Source organism: Bacillus rossius, chromosome 6 (assembly GCF_032445375.1).
Source record: "Bacillus rossius redtenbacheri isolate Brsri chromosome 6, Brsri_v3, whole genome shotgun sequence".
NCBI classification, from domain to species: Eukaryota; Metazoa; Arthropoda; class Insecta; order Phasmatodea; family Bacillidae; genus Bacillus; species Bacillus rossius.
This window is the reverse complement of record NC_086334.1, coordinates 24,955,067-24,970,625: the sequence shown is the minus strand read 5'-3', so window position 1 is coordinate 24,970,625 and position 15,559 is coordinate 24,955,067. Positions and strand designations below refer to the sequence as shown.

Sequence of the window (15,559 nt, the reverse complement as noted above, 5' to 3'; positions counted from 1 at the left end):
AATTCCCTCACACGCACGAGATGGCCGTTTCACACACACTGGTTTCCTTGGTGTAGGCGGATCGCGGAAAAACACTGGAATTATTAATTTTTGTCACACGCATGGGCGCCAAATGCCATCACCCGGGGTCTTGAACTCGATACCCGGGTTGAGCCTAGTAGTTGCTGGTGTTTCTGTTGAGGTGTTTGTTCTCTGGGAGGGCGCCAGGCTAGTCTTAAAGCGTCTAGCCGTTGTTGTGGTGGGTCGTCGGCCCCAGCGTGCACTACTAAGCTCCTAGGCTATATGGTGGCCGAATACAATGTACACACGCACGTAATTACTTGACGGTTTTTGAACAGATGGGAAACGCGGGTAACGGCACGTCCGTCCTCGTTGATTACCCGTTGTCGACTGCCGTTGACCGCGGCTGGCCTAAGAGGGTGGGGGGGGGGTTAGCGTCGGCCTCATAGGCTATGCTAGGGGTGCGGTCTCGCAGCGGGGCAAGGTACTGGCGGGGTGGAGACCGGGCTTCACTGTCACAGGCGGTACGACGTCAACACTTATTTCAATTTATAAATTGTATTAGGTTGTGATAGGGTACATAAGCACAAATCTTAGTAATCAATATCTAAGAAACCTAAAATAAGAATATTACATTTTTACACATATTTTTAATAGGTGGCTTATCAAAGTAATCATGATGATAATATTAAAATAAGGCCTCAGCAAGATTATACATCGATATTTCTTATGGATATTATAAATAAATTAAAAAATTATTCAATTCCTGCCTAAATGGTACTCTACTTTACTTTCATTGGTTTTTCATTGCACCGTGTATCTGATACAGAAAATGAATATATTATATAAATTATATATTCATTTCGCTCCTATGTGCCGACTGCTCTCTCAATATCATTTGACTGTTCTGAATGTTGTTTTGAATATGAAAGTTTGATAAAATTGTGGTTAAATTTGTTCATGCGACTTATGTAAGAATTTTTTATTTGTAAATCCAGCTTTACTCTACAGACCAAACACTTATATTAATGTCCTTACTTGAAAAACGGATGTCTTTACTTATCGCACAATTCGAACTTTGTTGCGCGTTCTACATCTAATTGTACTCTATAGTTGGGACTATACATGTTACGAAGTAGTACTTTACTGCACGGCGCCGACCTCCGTAGCGTAGTCGGATTCACACCGGCTTTCGGTGCGAGGGGTCCTGGGTTCGAGTCCCGGGTAAGGCATGGGTGTACCATACATATTCTGATATTTGAAAACGAGTTGAAATTGAGATTCACACTGAAAATAATGACCCTTTGGCTGTTGGCGAAAGCTGTAGGCCACATTAATATATAATAAAAAAAAAATATATATACTGCACGGCATAATCTATGCCCCGTGAAAAAAAAAAAAGTAAATCAAAATATACTGTGTTACGTGGCAATTATTTTGGCATGTATTTTGGAAAAATGTTTTAGTTAAAAATTTTGTAGGATATATTCGACAGCTTAGGTTTATATTATAGCACTGCTAAATGCAGTAAATATGGCTGAAGAAATTTTAGTTCGCGAGCAGTATGGTTTGTTAGGAAAGGAGAAAATATATTCGAAACACTTAGGTAGATGCAATATTTAATATGTTATTAAAATGTCATTACATTCCATTTTTGTGGTTGAACATCTCTTTTGTTTTTTAAGTTTAAAGTGTATCAAACTTTAGTTTAATATTTGTAAACATAAATATTTTCAAAACCTTTAGTACATAAACCAGGTAAATGGTGGTAAGCGGGGAAAAAAAAACTAATGAAATTTCGAAAATGAATTTTGTTATTTCCTATCATTATTTTTTCTAATGAGTGTAAAAAGGGATCGAGATAAAGTAGAGTAATAGTCGTATTGTGGCATTTCAGAAAATTAACAAAATCCAAACGATTCTGTTTCCCTTAAAGACATTCCTCTATTTACCTTGAAAATAGCACCTTTAAATTCCTACTGGTTTCAGAGAAATCACAGTTTATAGCTTACATTATAATACCAATGCATTGACACATTAACACAAATGGCAAACCTAACATTCACAACAGTCTATTCCAAGGTCGTGTTTGTGCATGTTCAGTATAAACATTAAAAATTATATACATCGTGAGAATGGCCGTTTAGATTATGTTAGCTCCATCAAAAATACTTCAAAATATTGTGGATGGTTGGTTGGGTTAGTATAGTTAAATTAAAAATACCTACTGTAAAATATTTTTAATGGTTGCTTAGGAATTGCAACGTCACACAAGTCCATTCCGAGGCCCTAACAGTTACAAAGTTTACTGAAGGTTACCAAAGTTTGCAGCTCAAGCAACTGTAGTAGTAGATTGAAAGGTAAATATTTTACGCGGCAGCTTTTCCGCAAAGTAAAAATGAAATTACGGGAATACCATCTTCCAACACTAGAGATGTTCCTGTATTTACCCTGAAAACAGTGTTAGTAAATACTCAGAAACTAGGAGGAATTATTTGACTCTGTCTTCAGGGTAAGTACAGAAATGTCTCTAGTGTTGCAAAATGGTACTGTATTTTCTTAATTTTATTTTTACTTTGCGTTGAAAGGCAGCGACGTAATATATTTACCGATATTTAAAAGACTTAAAAAAAATTGTAGACAGTTGATTAGGATAGGTTAGCTATATTAAAAATACTGTGAAATGATGTGAACAGTTAGTTAGGTCAAAATAGCTACATACTGAATTGGTAATTCCTAAGCAACCATTAAAAATATTTTACATTATTTTTAACCAACTTTCCGCAATATTTTTAATTATGTTTAAGATATCTAACCTAATCAACCGTTCTTATGATTTGACTAATTGACTAAGTTTTCCAACACATAAACACACAGGCCCAAACGGGAAAGCAAAAAAGGTGGCTGCCATGTCAATGCATGGGTATTTTTTCATTGATGTAATATAAAATTGCTAAGCTTTGTAAGTTGTCCGCGGCTTTAATCGTTAAAGCACAAAGGTTTATACTTGTGAATATAATGTGGAAGTCTGTTTGGCTGGACAGCTGAGGACGATGGGAATCAGACTTCATAAAGTCTGTTAACTAATTTAAGTACTTTGACCACTGAGCTGACAATCCCACCATTGCGAAATTGATGGCTCAGCAACAGAAGAAATTTGATAACAGACCTAATGAGCTTGGGAACAGACATATATTTGACTGGTCACATTTGAGTGCTTGAATGTTTTTTTGTGTAAGCATTATGAATAGTTACTTAATAAATAAGTCAATAAATTAAACTTTAAATTTCTGAAATTATTTCAATACCACAAATTAAAAAAAAAAAAAAAAAATTAAAGGCTATGGCAGTAAAAGTGAGGCAGCAATTATTTTTAAAGTGTAGCAACACAATAACAGGCTACTAGCCTTAAATCACAATCTACTATCCCTCACGATCATGTATGTAGTGTTGCTAACTAGCATATGACAATTTGTGTTCTAATAATTTTTCAGAACGTTTATTCAAATGCCAGTGTATTCCAACTGAATGCAAGCATTTTTTATGTTCCATTTGCAATTGCTGTAATCCAGTGAACGATGAGCTCATTCTCTTTGTCTTTAACATTAGTAAGCCATATAAGTGCTAATATGACTAATTACAAGCAATTTATTTCTATGCATATAGTTTTACTTATCTAGTATCTAGGATGATGTGCTAACTTGTTATAACTTAATAATTGTAGGTAATATTTATGAGATTTTAAGTCATACTAGTCAACTATCAGTTGAACAATGAAGATACTTACTGTATGGTGTACATTCAAAGCAATGGGATTCTTGATTAATCTTGTTCCTTTTAATTATGTTTGTGTGATTTACTAGCTGGTTTTGTGTTATGTTCTTTTTTTTTTGCTTCGAAGATCGGGATTCTATTGTGGAATTGGTGACAGGAGTACAACCATTCTATGGTTGTGGTGGAATCATCAAAAATTTCTTCCGAGAGGTATTCTTGCCGCAGGGCTATCCAGACAGTGTTAGCAAGGACTATTTGGCTTACCAAATATGGGATACCATTCAGGTTTGTACACATGGTTTTAATATAACTACACATTTTAAAGTTAGAGGGGGTAAGGTAAAGGGGTAAGTTTGTTTTTTAAAAAAAATAAAATGCATACTTCCAAATCTACTTGATCAAAGTTACGAAGCTTAGAATGAAAAACAAAATTAATATTGTGTTATGAATTGTAATTTTTTTCTAATTATACCTTTAAGGGAGTGACAAGGGTTCAGTTATGTTTTTTTCATTAAAACCATGTCTCCTAAGCAAATCAAGCGGGAGCATTTATTTTTATATTTTCTCGAGATACGACTGAAAAGGGGGTAAGTAAGGTTTTTTTGTAAACAATCATACAGTTAAAGAAATTGAGCATGAATAACTCAAAAAATTAGTTTCATTGGGTGCTTTTAAAATTTTTCAAAATTCGATCCCAAAGGTAGTAAAGGTAATCAATCATATCTCCAAGCAATATAAGGGGCAGTTAAGAAACTGTGAAAGAATAACCTACATTATATGATTAATTTACATGTTTTTTCACCATTTATTGATATTTACCCACAACTGGGGTGAAAAGGCAATCAGTTTTGGTTTATTATGAAAATTATATCTCTGATGCTAACCAAGCAAGTGGTAAAATAATCTGTATGATTTTTAAACGTACAAATTTAAACAAATTTCTTTACTATGTACTGGGTGAAATTGTACCCCTATGGTGTAAGAAGTTTATTAATATAATTTTAACATTAAAAAATATATCTACAAAATATTATTCATTGTTTTCCATATAATCACCTCAGTTGTAACAGTATGTATGGTACATTTGGCAAGATAAGATAAAATTCAATATAAAAGTTTGTTTTAAATATTTTTTATTTCACACCTGTTTTTAACAAAAACACGTTGAGCTTGATTTTATTTGGTTTACAAATATAGCCACATGTACTAAATCTGTAGTATTGAATTTTCTCTAAGGAATTCCTGTGGAAAAAGAGTATAGGGGTAAAATTTGGAAATGTTTTTTAACTAATAATTACTAATTAACTACCTAATAGGTAATAAATTTGATGCCAGTATTATACATTTTAAATAAAGATGCAATTGTTTCGAAAATCTTAAAATAATGTAGGTATCTATAATAATGTGAAAAAATTTAATTATTCTGAGCTTAGCTACAACCAAAACAAATGAAAGTGTAAATGATGACATAATTTTAAATAAATTTAAATAGACCCATATTTCACAATGTTTTAAATTGGCTCCCTCATGAAATCAAAAGGAGGTAGCCTAAGTGTGATTTCATCAAGGTAAATCATATCCTCATATACATTGAAAAACAATTTATAAACTGGATATTAAATCTATACTAAAAATTAGACAGACCTATGCAATACTAGTTCATATAGTATCAATCTTAAATTGTTTTATTATGAATTAAATCTCATTTACACCTGACATTTTATTGTGTCAATTTCTTTAGTAAAAACTTTTGAAATATTCACATATATTTTTTAAAATGGTACATCAGTAATATTCCAAGATGGGTATGAGTTTAGAATAATGGTGATGGGTGGGCGAGAATACGATAAAACAAAACATAATTTCACTGCAACATTTGTTTATATTCCCCATTTGCCAAAAGTTTTAATCCTGATCTACCATGAATCAACCCCAGATAGTTGGAGATTACCACGGCACCATTTAACCTCATAAATAGCACAGTCACAGTAACCTTTATTACATATGATTTTTGTTTAGTTCCAAATTTTGTTTAACTACTGCTATTTAAAATTTGACACAGAAGAATTTTCTACAGACTATTGGTTTTGTGCTGCTAAGTGTTATGTTTCAGTAAATATAAATGGTGGACTCGCATGCAAACAGCTTGAACATTATAATGTAAGTTAAAGTTTTTAATTTCCAATACAGAAATTTTCATTCACTGTCATGCCACGCCAAATAATACATTTTGTTTGCTGCTGTAATACAAGTCGTGTCTTTAATCTGGTACCTGCAATGTGGCACCAATCGAGCCGCCCCCATTCAGGTTTATTCAGGTGGAGTTTTGTCTTTTACTTTGGCCGTCAGGTTGCGTTTCTGTATTGCAGGTATTTTTAGGTCACTCAAGAGTTTTTTCTGTTCGTTTTCATTTCAGTACATTGTTTCCTGTTTTCTAGCTGATTACAGTCCACATGTTCACTTTCGGCATTCCTGTTAAAACTATTTTGACGTTCGATAATCCAGCAAAAATCGCCAATTTTGCTAGGCCGTGGTTCTGAACATGCCAAATTAAAGACGGGTTTTTTTTGCAGACATCTTGTTTATAACTTAAATTGTACGCGTACTCCAAGGCTTGGTACGCTCACTGTTCTTTTAGGCTTTCTGCAGCACGTTAATGGGCACGCTAACCACCCACTCGATAATGAAAGGAGTCGGTGTTGGGGACACTGCGGCCACGCCTCTTGCAGCTGCCGTCACGTGGATCATGAAGGATGGCACCGGAATGGTCAGCAGAATCATGTTTGCTTGGTGGAAGGGGTAAGGAATCAGTAACATCACCTGCACGTATCAGGGGGGGTGCTTTTCTTTGTCAATGGACACAAAAATTTATTCTGTGTGTAGTGTCTCTCTAAGGGTGGGGGTCTACGTGGATGGACTGGTCTGACACCCAAAGGAGCCCGGCTGCCCTCCAAGAGAGATGGATCTGTCATCCTGGCCAGCCTGAAGAATACGTAAGGGGGATGAGAAATCTTTAGTTAGGGAAATTGTAGTGCCTCAAGAAAACTGACCGGCTTACTGCAACGTTTGCCATGTTTTCCACTTTACAAATATCAGATTGTGATGGATGTGGTACATGTAAAATTATGGTTGCACATTATTTGATTATTATCTACCCAAAAGCACAGTTTGGCAATGCATCATTGACTTTCACCACTCATGGTAGTTTTTGTTTTATGCACCCAATAATAATGTGTGCTTTGTCAGTGAGCATGTACTCTACAAAGCACTGTACTGTATGAGTATTAACTAGTTCATGTGCCTGTATTTTGCATCTCAAAATTTCCAGCATGGTAACTACCCTCCAAGTGCAAGGCTCCGAACTGATGCGCACAGTCTTCTCGTCATGCATTGAGCAGTAACCATACATAATATAAGGCAGGAAAACGAGGATAAAGGTTTAATGCGACGACCTTGAATGCTTACGAGAATCAGTACTGAAAGTTATTCTTAAGACACACGTTTTAGCCCGTTCCACTGTCCGAAAAATAAATTTTGAAAACTAAATACGGAAACAGGACTACTCGTCCAACGTCTGCATATTCTTAAATGATTTTTCGTAAGCAGACGCACCACTCTGATGTCTTGAGAAGATTTCTAAACTGCGTGGTTTCTTCTGGAGCCCTGCAGCACCGCGCGTGTGTGCCCGGGTAGGCGGGGGCCCCTTAAGCAGGTGCCACGGCGCTGTGTGCTTGCAGAACGTGCCTGGACGCAGACTGCAAGAAGTGGCGCCTCGTGGCGGACGGGCTGAACGACGCGGCCCTGTGCCTGGAGATGTGCCTGCCGCTGGTGACGGAGCACTCGACCGCACTACTGTGCGCGTCCACTGCCGTCAAGGCCGTGGTGGGCGTCGCCGGTGGGGCCACGCGCGCAGCCGTCACCCAGCACCAGGTAGCCGTCTGTGCGACCGTCCGTCCCTCTCTCGTCTGTTTCGGGAAAATTGCAGTGGAGATCAGTTTTATCGTGAAAAACGTTGTTGTCTTTATTATTGCAGGTGAAACTCTTTCTTTTAGGCTATTCGGAACAATATGGGTGACGTGTCCGCGAAAGACGGCAGTCAGGAGACACTTGTTAACCTCTGTGCTTCGCTGACTGGAATCACGATCCTCTCGACCGTGGTACCAGATGGAATGTAAGTACTTAATCACAGCCGTGTATGCCAATGAGGAGGCTTGTAAACATACTGTGTCTTTTGTGCATCATGAAAAAAATTAAAAAAAAAAAAAAAAACTTTCATGGCATCGTAAAGGATTGAGAAATCTTTTAGTGTAACTGCTCGAATGTGATTATAATGGCTTAACACAGTGGTGGTGTGTCAGGGAGCACTGTGGTATTCAAGAAAAATATGTGTCCAGAGATAAAAATAAATATAATTACCCTATCGTACAATCTCATACAAATATACATCTCTTTTTTCTAACATATCGTTATTATGTGTTATTTTAACGACTATGGGCTCCTGTTTCTCATAAACACAAGAATGAATAAACTTAACATATGTTTCATTTTATTGCCAAGCCAGGGAATATATGGCCCTCTTTAATCTTAGCTTCTAGGAAGTGCACAAAATTCGGGTTTCTGTTCTTAATTCTCTCTTAGAGTTTCTTTCTTGCTAGCTCCTTTAAATTATTTTAGACAAGAAAGATATATGTACAAACCAAATAAAAAAATAAATACATTTTATTGAGTACTTAAAAGCCACTAAAATTTTAACCAATTGTTTTCTGCTTGTGGTATTGCCATATTTTTGATTAATTACTTTTTTTTTCCATTTAATGTTTTACTGCGCATAATCAGATAATTTTTTTTTCCCCTTTCAGGCATGCATGGATGCTATTTGTGTTTTTTGCTGTATCACACTTATTCGCAAATTACATGGCTGTCCATGCTCTACAAATGACCAGCTTGAACGAAGAGCGGTTGCTACTGTTGCTGAAAACTTTCATACTGACCAAAATTGCAGCCACCCCCCGTGGTGTCCAGTTCAAAGAAGCAGTTATTTTGGGCACCGGCCAGTCAGGTAGTCATTTATTTATCCAAGTACAAAGTCAATAAAGTTTGTTCACATAAGAAATAGCTTGAAATGAGGGAATTGAAAAAAATGATGAAAAGTAAATGCAAAAGAAACATGTTATTAACATCTGATATGTTCAATACAACATTTAACAGCATTTGTGTTAGTTTGCAGCAAATCATATAGTTGTGATAAATGATGCAAGTGTATTCTCTTGCACATAGAAAGTTATAAAATGTTCGTTCAGTTCGATTACCAAGAGGTGATGTCATCGTTACAGCGGGTAACCGCAGTAAGATGTTTAGGCATGTTGACACTAAACGGCTCAATGTGTGTGTAGGAATTTTTCCCATTCCTGCTGTAGATAATTCTGTAATTGTTGTATATTGCTGGCATGATGCTGGACCATTATTTTCTCGAAAATTCTCCAAATATTCTTTATAGGAGATAGATCTGGATGTACTGTTGGCCACTCTAAAACAGGAACACGCTTTTTACGTAGCCATCGTAGCCATGTTTGTGTTATCTTCGCTGTATGTGGCAGTGCGTTATCTTGTTCGAAAAGATATCATTTTCTGCCAAACAATAGCTGTACTAATGGGTGTAGATTCAAGTCAAGAATGCATATACAGTGCCCGTACAAAAATGCAAATTGCCAATCCCATTTGCTGCCATGCAACCCCACACCATTACAGAGCTTGGTTTAAGAACCACACACTTGTAACAGGATGGATAGTCTGCTTCAACCGTCTTCCTAATAACCTTTTGACCAATATTTTCATATGAAACCTGAAAAATGGATTCATCTGTTCACAGTACCTTGTTCCACTGAGATGGAGTCCAGCTGAGGTGAGATTTGGCCCATGCAACACACCAACGTTTATTCGATGAAGTAAGATATGGCTTAGTCTCGCTTTGTAGAGTGCGTAGCTACACCTTTTGATATATCAACCCTTAGATGCTTCGGAAACAGTCTTTCCAAAACTTTGTCTTGCCTATGTGACTAGGTTTGCGACTGCCAAGTGCCTGTTGTTACAAATATATCGACAAAATGGGCGTAATTCCCAAACCGCCAACATTAGCTTCCAACGAGTAGCCTTATGCAGCTACTTCCAATTGTTGCGAAACTTTTTAATGCTACACACCTTGGATTGTATCGAGTGGATCGTGCAGCCAATTTAGTGCTCCAAAATACCATTTTGATGCTGTTGTATAATTTTATTGCATACTGCAAGATTCGTAACTCATCCCCTTGCCATGCTTCAGCTTAGCACTGATAATGATTGCGAATTGCTCGCCCTCATATGCTGTTTGCTTCCTCTGACGTCACTGCCTCAGAATTGTGTGCAAAACTGCTGGAATTTTTTTGTTCTTTCTACTGCACAAACTTTATTGTGAAGCATTGAAATTCAGAATGCACCTTTTAGACCAACATTCCATTCTTTCTTTGTTTCTTCAGTTATGACACTTGTACATTGTCTACAGCTACACATAACTATGCATTTTAAAATATTTTTATGACCCCACATTTTTTAGTTACAAAAACCTTAGTGAACAAACTTCATTGACATGAGTTTGTACATATTTAGTGCCCAAATTACTTCTCTTGTTTAATCAATAAACAGTCTCATTAAGTAACCAAGATGATATGTCTAATTTTTTGCTAGTTAAGTAGTGTTTAAAAACAATAAACAAAAATTATTACATGAACATACAATGTCAGGTTTCCCATTTTTGCTGTTACACTGACAGCTAACCATTTGGTGCCAGTCACATTTTTGCCTGTAGTTTTAGTACCACTGAGGCTAAGAATAATTGTTATTTCATCTGAAATACATACTTGATGTTTGATTTAAACTGTATTTCACTACATTAATTACATTTCTATATAATGGATAGGGGCATGTATTTTTTGCAAAGTAATAAGATTTGCTCATTAGATCGGGTATGCCCGTGCTAGCAATTGTTTCCTTGTGATTGGCAGCTGTCTGCAAGAGAAACCACATAGCCCTAATTTGGCCAGATAATTCAGGATGCATTTGCTTCTACAATGCATTGGTGTTCTGACAGTAGACATGTTCCTGAAATAAACCCAACCAACCACAAAACATAGACAATGCTACAAAGTTTAAACACACAGCTGGTCTGGAAATCTTTTCACCAAAAGTAAAAGGTCCTAATGATGGACTATGATGTGTGAAAAGATTTTCACAGCAGCCTATAGTTTTTCCAGAGTTCACAATTTGTTGCTATAATTTTAATGAATTTTTGTTTGCTATATTGTGTCTTTGCATGCTACAGTAAAATTCACTTGGAAACTAATGCTTACTGGCTTTCTTTTGGATTACAGCAACAAAGTTGTGTGGGCACGAAATTGTGATCGGAACGTCGCTGAAGAAAGCAATAAAAAATAACATCACATCAAATGATTTAAAGTTTTTAACAAAGCAGTACGAGCCTAGAGACTATCTCCATATTGAAGACCTAAACCATAGAATAATATACATTGTCTTACGTAAGAATATTACACCAGTCGGTGTGCTGCAAGCATATTTTCATGCTGTCTTGTATGGCATCGCTGTGGCCATACTGTACGAAGAAGATTTGGTAGGTAACTTTTTTCTTCTTCAAATGTTTTTTTGGATAAATACACCCAAGGGTGTAGAAGTCATATAACTTCCCTCCCACCGATGATATCCTGGCAGGCTCAAACCTCACTATACACATTTTTATTTTAAGGAAACGTGGTGACGTTGCTGTTGGTTGGTAGGTTTTCTTAGAGTACTTCCATTCTTTTCATCATCCTGCTTTACAAATTCCATCACACAAAGCTTTCATTTAAAGTAAAATTCAAGGATGATTGGTGCCTAGTCTTACCTCGTATGATTAAAGTTTAAATGGCTATTTTGTTTGCATTATTAATTATTCATGTTAAATTTTATAATCAACTAGATATCTCAAAATAATATATTTTTATTACCACTGTATGTTTCTGACACTGCAAGTATGAGTTATTTTAATAAGAGATATACATATAGATAAATACAGAGCTAAGTGATCAGAACACTCTATTAAAGTCAAATATTCTTGTAAAAACTATACTTGTTTATGTCACACATATTACAGTGTGCCAAATTTTTGTTCATTTTTGTTGCCTAACTGGGGGGCAGGAATTAGTAATATAATTTGAGCTCAAATTATTTACTCTGAAAACTAAACACACTAACATTATAGAGCAACTTCAAAGAAAGGTCTTATGAGCTCAGCTATAGATAAAGTTATTTAATGCTGTTTGCTGTATTATAGATTTTTACAATCACTTCTGTAGATTTTTTATATACAAAATTGTTGTTTAGTTTACATATATGATACTACCAAATGTTTACAGCCTTCATTTTACTTTAATTTTGGATTAAGTTAATGATTTAAGTTTTATTTTTGTACATCATGGCACTTTAAAGCCCAGTTTTTTTTAACCTCAATTTGTATTTTTTTTTTTAGCCTCATCTAACAACAAGTAAAGATTTATACGAGAAGTCCACGTTATTACTGGGACTGCGCTCTGCCTTGATTCAAACACGCTTCATAAAATATCCACATGACTTGAATATCACAGTGAAAGCAATTATGGCTGCAAATCAAGTGGTCAACCAAAACTTTACAAAATTTCTAGCAGAAATTGAGTCCCGTGGTAAGTAATTTGCAGAATTAACTTTAATTCTGTTAAGTGCTAAGTTTTCTAGCTAACAATTTGCCAGAATCAGTCCACCAGCTTAGGTGTTCTTCTGAATAACGATTGCTGAAGGAGTCACTGGATTCCACTCTTTATCATCCAGTGTTAATTCCATAACCTGAGTAGAAAAACGTACAGAACCATAACTAAATTTGAGCTGTACTTAAGTACATTAAAGGAGATGGCAATGTAGCATACATTTTAGATGGCTACCATAGTGGCTCAAAAGCATTGTAGCAGTCTTCAAAGCAGTTCCTCTGAAATGTGTAGTGTCCTTTTTTTACCATGCTTTTATTAGCTTGAATGGACTGAATGAATGAATGGACCGTGTAATAAAATCTTTTCATTCAATTTTTACCCACTTTTTGACCTCTGAATGTGTTGAAGTACCTCTGACAATACAATATTTTGATTACTTTGAGGTCGAAGCAGGGTGGGAATTTGCTCCAAGGTCGACTGTGCCCCATTTAAAAAAATTGATGCTTTTTTTACTTTGGAATGTTTCCAACCCAAAAGGTCAGATCATTGTGTAAAATGTGCCGTGGGAGGTGTTAAAGCCCTAAAATCTTTAACACTCCCGTAACCTGCCTTGGAGGCTGATTTTAGGAAAACCCTGTGCTAAGTTAATATGTATGTAATATAAATAATATCCCTGCCGAGTTTCAAGCCTGTAGACATATACTTGAAAGATGGTCAAGAGCTAGATCTCACAAATTTAGATCAGTCTGCCTTTAAATTAGTTTTTCCAAACCATAAATGTTTGTTATTTAATTTCATAACAATTTCTCACAATAAAACTTAACCATTGTTGGCTTATTTTTTTAAATTTATGTCTGCAGTTCTATGGTAGTGCTGTAGTTCTAATGTGCTTTGGTAAACAGTGAAGTACAAAATGGGTAATGACAACTGTATCAAACATGGTGACAGTTTATTTTGAGACTAATATAGATAGAAAATCTATTACAAATAATATTATGATATCAAGCACCCCATGTTTGTAGTTATACAAAGTTGTGCATTATTTGGTTGTTGGACAAAAAACTTAAATTTTTTAAATTCTTTTATTTTTAACTATAATTTTATTGTCTATTAAATGTATTGTGATGAAAGTACAAAGTTTAAAATAAATACTGAAGTAACGCAGTGCAGTTGGAATTGAACACATGACAAATCAAAAAATGTCAGTGCAGTATGATACCTTCTCAAATACTTACAAAATGGAAAACATGAAAGATGTTTCCGATGGCGAATGGGATATTGTGAGGTTCTCCTATTTCACTCACCTATAAATTATATAACTGATCCATTGTAAACATCATTCCATCCAACCGTTCACCCTCTGTTCAAAAGCCTTTTAAGGGAGAATGCCTTCTTGTCATTTGGCAACTAATATTTTATTTAAACTATGTACTTCTAAGCACTTATATTATTTAAGATTGTGGGTATGGAATCCAGGATAAAGTTCTCTATAATATTATCTACTACTGTAATTACTTTTATGTACGTACTTAATGATTTCATTGGTGCATTGCCACTAAATTTCAATATATATATTTTTTTCCAGGTTGGCAAACAGACACACTTCTCTTGTCAGTTGATGAATGGCGAGGAGATTGGTGAAGAATATTTACTTGCTACACCTATGAATTCCATATTGAAATAAAAATTTCATTTATCAGGGCTATTCTTTTTCTTATGGTATTATTTTTATAGGTCTTGGTACATCACTAAAAATGTTGGGATTGTCACGTTTCCGGCAGATATTACCTACAGAACAAAAATTTCTTCTACTTATTGTTTTTGTTTTATTATTTTTTTGTAATTAATATTTTTAACTCATTTTTTACCTTTAATAAATAGCATTTTATGATATTTTTAGTTATGGGTAACAAATTTTAAAGACTCAGTAAGTTAGTAGAGCAATATCTGTAAATTCATTCTCAAATAGTAGGTACACTAACACATTATTTTGAATGGGAAACATGCATGCCAGAATTAAATAAACTAAGTTTGTACTTAAGGAACCTAATACATTCATAAAAATCATGCATGTTTTAAATGGACCAAAATCAATTTGTGATATGCTTGACACAATAATAAAACACTTAGTTTAATTTATTACTACTGTAAAGAAAATACATATAAATCCATGACAGCCTGTGGAACATGACTTCTTATCATCAAAAATGTTTTTGTAGAAATATATATTTTTTTTAAGAACATTATAACTGTTTGAAATTGAGGCTTGAAACCAAATATCCAAAGCAATGAAATTATGGAAGTGTCTAGTGCTGAAGTTGTAATTGGGCATGGAATTATTTTTACAAAATGTGAAAGTATCAGTTCCAATTTTTTTTTTTTTTTTTTAATTTTCTTTCCTGACCAAACCTAAAATTTCCCACAAAATTATCTTGTTTATGTTTGGTAAATAATTAGGTACACATATTTAAGTATTTAATAGTAATTAATTAGTTTAATCATCAGGCTAAGTGTTATGCTGACAGCCATTTTTAATACAGAGCATTCGTTTTTCAAACTAATGGAAAACTGGTACAGGAACCTTTAATGTTACCTGACAATACTGTGGTGGTGTTTTGTCCAAGCTTTGAAAAATAAAATGTTTCTCATGGTAAGTACAATTGATCTTTTGAATGTATTGATAAAAATAAAACAAAAACTCAAAGTTCACAGTGAATGCTGCAGTAATAACATACTTGGAGCAAGTATATAGTCAAACATGTTTTGTAAAATTAAATATATACTTCCCTTCAAACATTGATTATAGTTAGTATCAATCTTTTAATGGGCAGTTGTTGAGAGAAAAGGAATATATTGTACTAAATGATACCTAAGTTGAGTATACTTTTTTTTTTTATCAAGCCCAAGCAAATAATTTCAGAAGGAATGCTTAGTAAATCATGAACCACATCTGCAGTATCCTGCATGTTTTTAGATAGTCAAGTGCAAGAATGGGCTGAACAAAAAACAAATTTCACTTC

At 34.8% G+C, this 15,559-nt stretch overlaps 1 protein-coding gene across 2 annotated transcripts; it reads left to right on the top strand.

Moving 5' to 3' along the window:
• The first annotated feature begins 1,161 nt into the window (after nt 1-1,161).
• On the top strand, nt 1,162-14,244 carry LOC134532883 (RUS family member 1). 2 transcript variants are annotated; one of them, XM_063369888.1, is made up of 9 exons: nt 1,162-1,606; nt 3,902-4,059; nt 6,413-6,573; nt 7,512-7,704; nt 7,827-7,945; nt 8,634-8,833; nt 11,178-11,434; nt 12,329-12,518; nt 14,125-14,244. In XM_063369888.1, the coding sequence occupies exons 1-9, from the start codon at nt 1,534-1,536 to the stop codon at nt 14,178-14,180; spliced, it is 1,407 nt and encodes a 468-aa protein (XP_063225958.1). In that variant the 5' UTR covers nt 1,162-1,533; the 3' UTR covers nt 14,181-14,244. The 2 variants fall into 2 exon arrangements, with proteins under 2 accessions (XP_063225958.1, XP_063225959.1); XM_063369889.1 differs by lacking the exons at nt 12,329-12,518; nt 14,125-14,244 and adding an exon at nt 9,644-9,719 and having other exon boundaries at nt 11,178-11,246.
• The last annotated feature ends 1,315 nt before the right edge of the window (nt 14,245-15,559 follow it).

Excerpts from the sequence above, each read along its gene's own strand:
- LOC134532883 (XM_063369888.1), top strand. The coding sequence starts at position 1,534 with ATGGCTGAAGAAATTTTAGTTCGCGAGCAGTATGGTTTGTTAGGAAAG. Across the intron at positions 6,574-7,511 it reads ATGTTTGCTTGGTGGAAGGG|AACGTGCCTGGACGCAGACT; the intron begins GTAAGGAATCAG and ends GTGTGCTTGCAG. Across the intron at positions 12,519-14,124 it reads AGCAGAAATTGAGTCCCGTG|GTTGGCAAACAGACACACTT; the intron begins GTAAGTAATTTG and ends ATTTTTTTCCAG.